Genomic DNA, 9,443 nt, shown 5'->3' on the forward strand with positions numbered 1-9,443 from the left:
AAACACAAAAAGAATTGTCCTAAAGCCAAATTGGATATAATTCCACACCAAACATAAAAAAAAGAGGGTGGACAAAAGTATTGGCACTGTTTGAAAAATCATGTGATGCTTCTCCAATTTGTGTAATTAACAGCACCTGTAACTTACCTGTGGCACCTAACAGGTGTTGGCAATAACTAAATCACACTTGCAGTCAGTTGACATGGATTAAAGTTGACTCAACCTCTGTCCTGTGTCCTTGTGTGTACCACATTGAGCATGGAGAAAAGAAAGAAGACCAAAGAACTGTCTGAGGACTTGAGAAACCAAATTGTGAGGAAGCATGAGCAATCTCAAGGCTACAAGTCCATCTCCAAAGACCTGACTGTTCCTGTGTCTACCGTGCGCAGTGTCATCAAGAAGTTTAAAGCCCATGGCACTGTGGCTAACCTCCCTAGATGAGGACGGAAAAGAAAAATTGACAAGAGATTTCAACGCAAGATTGTGCGGATGTTGGATAAAGAACCTCGACTAACATCCAAACAAGTTCAAGCTGCCCTGCAGGCCGAGGGTACAACAGTGTCAACCCGTACTATCCGTCGGCGTCTGAATGAAAAGGGACTGTATGGTAGGAGACCCAGGAAAACCCCACTTCTTACCCCGAGACATAAAAAAGCCAGGCTGGAGTTTTCCAAAACTTACCTGAAAAAGCCTAAAACGTTTTGGAAGAATGTTCTCTAGTCAGATGAGACAAAAGTAGAGCTTTTTGGGCAAAGGCATCAACATAGTTTACAGGAGAAAAAAAAAAAAAAAAGAGGCATTCAAAGAAAAGAACACGGTCCCTACAGTCGAACATTGCGGAGGTTCCCTGATGTTTTGGGGTTGCTTTGCTGCCTCTGGCACTGGACTGCTTGACCATGTGCATGGCATTATGAAGTCTGAAGACTACCAACAAATTTTGCAGCATAATGTAGGGCCCAGTGTGAGAAAGCTGGGTCTCCCTCAGAGGTCATGGGTCTTCCAGCAGGACAATGACCCAAAACACACTTCAAAAAGCACTAGAAAATGGTTTGAGAGAAAGCACTGGAGACTTCTAAGGTGGCCAGCAATGAGTCCAGACCTGAATCCCATAGAACACCTGTGGAGAGATCTAAAAATGGCAGTTTGGAGAAGGCACCCTTCTAATATCAGGGACCTGGAGCAGTTTGCCAAAGAAGAATGGTCTAAAATTCCAGGAGAACATTGTAAGAAACTCATTGATGGTTACCGGAAGCGGCTGGTCACAGTTATTTTGGCTAAAGGTTGTGCAACCAAGTATTAGGCTGAGGGTGCCAATACTTTTGTCTGGCCCATTTTTGGAGTTTTGTGTGAAATGATCAATGTTTTGCTTTTTGCTTCATTCTCTTTTGTGTTTTTTCATTTAAGACAAATTAAATGAAGATAATACCAAAGAATTTGTGTTTGCAATCATTTTCAGGAAGAAACTGAGTATTATCTGACAGAATTGCAGGGGTGTCAATACTTTTGGCCACAACTGTACACAAGTATGTGTAACATAAGCGCACACACATACACGTGTAACATAAGCACACACACACTGTATATACATACACATGTACATGTAACAAGCACTTTATATACACATACACATTAACATAAGCACACACACTGTATATATAGAGACAAAGACATACTGATAGGGAATTTAGATTGTGAGCCTTCAGGGACAGCGATGCTAATGTGTGCAAAACTGTAAAGCGCTGCAGAATTTGTTAGCGCTATATAAAAATAAAGATTATTATTATATACATACACATATGTAACAAACACACACACATGTAACAAGCACTTTATATACATACACGTGTAACATAAGCACACACACTGTATATACATACGTAACATAAGCACACACACTCTATATACATACACATGTAACATAAGCGCACACACACTGTATATACATACACGTGTAACAAACACTGTATATATACATACACATACGTAACATAAGCACACACTGTATATACATACACATGTACATGTAACAAGCACTCTATATACATACACATATGTAACATAAGCGCACACACACTATATACATACACATGTACATGTAACAAGCACTTTATATACATACACACGTGTAACATAAGCGCACACACTGTATATATACATACACACGTGTAACATAAGCGCACACACTGTATATATACATACACACGTGTAACATAAGCGCACACACTGTATATATACACATACACATATGTAACATAAGCGCACACACTGTATATATACATACACATGTACATGTAACAAGCACTTTATATACATACACACGTGTAACATAAGCGCACACACTGTATATATACATACACACGTGTAACATAAGCGCACACACTGTATATATACATACACACGTGTAACATAAGCGCACACACTGTATATATACACATACACATATGTAACATAAGCGCACACACTGTATATATACATACACACGTGTAACATAAGCGCACACACTGTATATATACATACACATATGTAACATAAGCGCACACACTGTATATACATACACACGTGTAACATAAGCACACACACCGTATATATACATACACATATGTAACATAAGCGCACACACTGTATATACATACACATGTAACATAAGCACACACATCGTATATATACATACACATGTAACAAACACTGTATATATACATACACATATGTAACATAAGCACACACACTGTATATATACATACACACATGTAACATAAGCGCACACACTGTATATATACATACACACATGTAACATAAGCGCACACACTGTATATACATACACATATGTAACATATGCGCACACACTGTATATATACATACACACATGTAACATAAGCGCACACACTGTATATATACATACACATATGTAACATAAGCGCACACACTGTATATATACATACACATATGTAACATAAGCGCACACACTGTATATACATACACATATGTAACATAAGCGCACACACTGTATATACATACACATATGTAACATAAGCGCACACACTGTATATATACATACACACGTGTAACATAAGCGCACACACTGTATATATACATACACACACATGTACATGTAACAAGCACTTTATATACATACACACGTGTAACATAAGCACACACCGTATATATACATACACACATGTAACATAAGCGCACACACTGTATATACATACACATATGTAACATAAGCGCACACACTGTATATATATATACATACACACATGTAACATAAGCGCACACACTGTATATACATACACATATGTAACATAAGCGCACACACTGTATATATACATACACATATGTAACATAAGCGCACACACTGTATATACATACACATATGTAACATAAGCGCACACACTGTATATACATACACATATGTAACATAAGCGCACACACTGTATATATACATACACATATGTAACATAAGCGCACACACTGTATATACATACACACGTGTAACATAAGCGCACACACTGTATATATACACATATGTAACATAAGCGCACACACTGTATATATACATACACATATGTAACATAAGCGCACACACTGTATATACATACACATATGTAACATAAGCGCACACACTGTATATATACATACACATATGTAACATAAGCGCACACACTGTATATACATACACACGTGTAACATAAGCGCACACACTGTATATATACACATATGTAACATAAGCGCACACACTGTATATATACATACACATATGTAACATAAGCGCACACTGTATATACATACACATATGTAACATAAGCGCACACACTGTATATATACATACACACGTGTAACATAAGCACACACACCGTATATATACATACACATATGTAACATAAGCGCACACACTGTATATACATACACATGTAACATAAGCACACACATCGTATATATACATACACATGTAACAAACACTGTATATATACATACACATATGTAACATAAGCACACACACTGTATATATACATACACACATGTAACATAAGCGCACACACTGTATATATACATACACACGTGTAACATAAGCGCACACACTGTATATATACATACACACACACATGTACATGTAACAAGCACTTTATATACATACACACGTGTAACATAAGCACACACACCGTATATATACATACACATATGTAACATAAGCGCACACACTGTATATACATACACATATGTAACATAAGCGCACACACTGTATATATACATACACACATGTAACATAAGCGCACACACTGTATATATACATACACATATGTAACATAAGCGCACACACTGTATATATACATACACATATGTAACATAAGCGCACACACTGAATATACATACACATATGTAACATAAGCGCACACACTGTATATACATACACACATGTAACATAAGCGCACACACTGTATATATACATACACACATGTAACATAAGCGCACACACTGTATATACATACACATATGTAACATAAGCGCACACACTGTATATATACATACACACGTGTAACATAAGCGCACACACTGTATATATACATACACACACATGTACATGTAACAAGCACTTTATATACATACACACGTGTAACATAAGCGCACACACACCGTATATATACATACACACATGTAACATAAGCGCACACACTGTATATACATACACATATGTAACATAAGCGCACACACTGTATATATATATACATACACACATGTAACATAAGCGCACACACTGTATATATACATACACATATGTAACATAAGCGCACACACTGTATATACATACACATATGTAACATAAACGCACACACTGTATATATACATATGTAACATAAGCGCACACACTGTATATATACATACACACGTGTAACATAAGCGCACACACTGTATATATACATACACATATGTAACATAAGCGCACACACTGTATATATACATACACATATGTAACATAAGCGCACACACTGTATATATACATACACACGTGTAACATAAGCGCACACACTGTATATATACATACACACACACACACGTACATGTAACAAGCACTTTATATACATACACACGTGTAACATAAGCACACACACCGTATATATACATACACATATGTAACATAAGCGCACACACCGTATATATACATACACATATGTAACATAAGCGCACACACTGTATATATACATACACACGTGTAACATAAGCACACACACCGTATATATACATACACATATGTAACATAAGCGCACACACTGTATATACATACACACGTGTAACATAAGCGCACACACTGTATATATACACATACACATATGTAACATAAGCGCACACACTGTATATACATACACATGTAACATAAGCACACACATCGTATATATACATACACATGTAACAAACACTGTATATATACATACACATATGTAACATAAGCACACACACTGTATATATACATACACACATGTAACATAAGCGCACACACTGTATATATACATACACACATGTAACATAAGCGCACACACTGTATATACATACACATATGTAACATAAGCGCACACACTGTATATATACATACACACATGTAACATAAGCGCACACACTGTATATATACATACACATATGTAACATAAGCGCACACACTGTATATATACATACACATATGTAACATAAGCGCACACACTGTATATACATACACATATGTAACATAAGCGCACACACTGTATATACATACACATATGTAACATAAGCGCACACACTGTATATATACATACACACGTGTAACATAAGCGCACACACTGTATATATACATACACACACATGTACATGTAACAAGCACTTTATATACATACACACGTGTAACATAAGCACACACACCGTATATATACATACACACATGTAACATAAGCGCACACACTGTATATACATACACATATGTAACATAAGCGCACACACTGTATATATACATACACACATGTAACATAAGCGCACACACTGTATATATACATACACATATGTAACATAAGCGCACACACTGTATATACATACACATATGTAACATAAGCGCACACACTGTATATATACATATGTAACATAAGCGCACACACTGTATATATACATACACACGTGTAACATAAGCGCACACACTGTATATATACATACACATATGTAACATAAGCGCACACACTGTATATATACATACACATATGTAACATAAGCGCACACACTGTATATATACATACACATATGTAACATAAGCGCACACACTGTATATATACATACACACGTGTAACATAAGCGCACACACTGTATATATACATACACACACACACATGTACATGTAACAAGCACTTTATATACATACACACGTGTAACATAAGCACACACACCGTATATATACATACACATATGTAACATAAGCGCACACACTGTATATATACATACACATATGTAACATAAGCGCACACACTGTATATACATACACACGTGTAACATAAGCACACACACCGTATATATACATACACATATGTAACATAAGCGCACACACTGTATATACATACACACGTGTAACATAAGCGCACACACTGTATATATACATACACATATGTAACATAAGCGCACACACCGTATATATACATACACATATGTAACATAAGCGCACACACTGTATATACATACACACGTGTAACATAAGCACACACACCGTATATATACATACACATGTAACAAACACTGTATATATACATACACATATGTAACATAAGCGCACACACTGTATATACATACACATATGTAACATAAGCGCACACACTGTATATATACATACACACGTGTAACATAAGCGCACACACTGTATATATACATACACATATGTAACATAAGCGCACACTGTATATACATACACATATGTAACAAGCGCACACACTGTATATATACATACACACGTGTAACATAAGCGCACACACTGTATATATACATACACACACACACACATGTACATGTAACAAGCACTTTATATACATACACACGTGTAACATAAGCGCACACACTGTATATATACATACACATATGTAACAAGCGCACACACTGTATATACATACACATATGTAACAAGCGCACACACTGTATATATACATACACACGTGTAACATAAGCGCACACACTGTATATATACATACACACACACACACATGTACATGTAACAAGCACTTTATATACATACACACGTGTAACATAAGCACACACACCGTATATATACATACACATATGTAACATAAGCGCACACACCGTATATATACATACACATATGTAACATAAGCGCACACACTGTATATATACATACACATATGTAACATAAGCGCACACACTGTATATACATACACACGTGTAACATAAGCACACACACCGTATATATACATACACATATGTAACATAAGCGCACACACTGTATATACATACACACGTGTAACATAAGCGCACACACTGTATATATACATACACATATGTAACATAAGCGCACACACTGTATATACATACACACGTGTAACATAAGCACACACACCGTATATATACATACACATATGTAACATAAGCGCACACACTGTATATACATACACACGTGTAACATAAGCGCACACACTGTATATACATACACACGTGTAACATAAGCACACACACCGTATATATACACATATGTAACATAAGCGCACACACCGTATATATACATACACATATGTAACATAAGCGCACACACTGTATATATACATACACATATGTAACATAAGCGCACACACTGTATATACATACACACGTGTAACATAAGCACACACACCGTATATATACATACACATATGTAACATAAGCGCACACACTGTATATACATACACACAATGATCCGGCAGTGCTCACCTGCGGGACGTCATGTCAGCAGCCCGCCCGGCCTGTGCAGGAGGCAGTTGGCTCCGTGCTGCGCTCCCCCGGCCGCCCGGCTCGAAGTGCTGCGTTCCCTCCGGCAGCCTCGTCAGTCTCATACAGATCCGGTCACCCCCAGCCTGCTGCTGCTCCTGTAACTCCGTGCGTCCAATGCTCCTCCCACCGTCACACCCACCGTGACCGCAGCGCACGCTGCAAGCCCACCCACATATCATAAACCGCACGCCCTTGAAACATTTCTGACCAATTGCGCATTGCGGTGGGCGGGCCTTGTGAAGTTCTGCCTGCTTGATTGGCTGCCTGAATGAAGTACGTCAGATTCAGGAGGCGGGGCCCACATAGAGGCGGGGCTGTGACAAAGCAGCCTTCAGTGTCAGGTGGCTGCCGGCGGCTACCGAAGGCGTCGCAGGATTCCTTCATCTCTGTGTGAACGCTATCGTGCGGTAACGCTGGCGTCATTCACCTTTCCTGGGCTGTGGTGCAGCAGCTCACGCTGCAGGGGCGGCCCGGTCCAGCTACAGGAAAGCCCCTCCAATAGTGAATGTGTCTGTTGCGGTAACGCACTGTCACTGCCATTGCACTGTGCAAACCGTGCTCTTGTGCCTGTAATTATACTTGGCAGAACTTTGTGAATCCTGGAAATGTGGGCAGGAATCCTGGTGCCAGTAATAAAATGCTCTGCGTTGCCCGGGGTGACCGTCTCCCCCACATCTGGACGGTGTACTGCGCCCTGCAGTAATTGCACCGCAGTTCTTGTGCGTTTGTGCTGCGGCTGTAGCACCTTGCAGCGTGTACTCGGCGGTTCTTATAAACGCCGTCAATCGGAACAGATTTTCCACAAGCGAATTCACCCGAGAAAACCCGTGGAGCAGTCAGACTGTGGAATGAGAACACCGGTCAGCGCAGTTTTTCAGGCAAAAGGTTTTAAAACATATTTTAAGTCAATTTTGGCTGCTGATTACGAATATGAACTCCGTTTTTGGCTATCACATCAGGATTTTGAGATATTTTCAATTTTTGATGAAAATGACTCCTATTGAACGTTCTTTTTTATGATAAAAACACATGATTTTCGGTGCTACATTTTGTATATTTTTAATCAAAGATTACAAAGTCTATGTACAGCAAATCTAATATACTTACGGAATGAAACTACAAACTATAAAACCACATATATATATGGCACACAGATGATGGCGGTTATTTGAGCTTTCTTTTCTTGGCTGATCTGTGATGTCCAGCTTCTGGGTTGTCTCTCATCAAGCTCCAGCAATAGTCAGCCATCATATGTGAGTCCCAGTGACAGACTGAAGAACATTGGGCCCACCGGTGGATTTGATTCTGAAGGCCCACCTTTCTCCCCCACTCAAGAGCCCAATTGCAGCGGCAAGGATTGCACTATGTAATCTCCTGAAGGAGAAGTGAGGGCCCACCGGAGGATTCTCCGGTTCTCTGGTGGGCCAGTCCAACCCTGGTGAGTCCCACCGGCCTTGATACCGTTC

The 9,443-nt window shown here is 38.6% G+C and overlaps 1 protein-coding gene across 1 annotated transcript in view; it reads right to left on the reverse strand.

Moving 5' to 3' along the window:
- The window catches only part of LOC141097852 (tyrosine-protein phosphatase non-receptor type 11-like), a 175,368-nt gene extending 167,248 nt beyond the window's left edge, over nucleotides 1-8,120 (reverse strand). The window contains exon 1 of the mRNA XM_073585328.1: nucleotides 7,918-8,120. Coding sequence (XP_073441429.1) covers nucleotides 7,918-8,039 — 122 coding nt within the window. The 5' untranslated portion in view covers nucleotides 8,040-8,120. The remainder of the gene's footprint in view (nucleotides 1-7,917) is intronic.
- Between the last annotated feature and the right edge of the window lie 1,323 nt (nucleotides 8,121-9,443).

This window comes from Dendrobates tinctorius, unplaced genomic scaffold (genome assembly GCF_039654945.1).
Source record: "Dendrobates tinctorius isolate UK_male_01 unplaced genomic scaffold, ASM3965494v1 ptg000086l, whole genome shotgun sequence".
Taxonomy (NCBI): domain Eukaryota; kingdom Metazoa; phylum Chordata; class Amphibia; order Anura; family Dendrobatidae; genus Dendrobates; species Dendrobates tinctorius.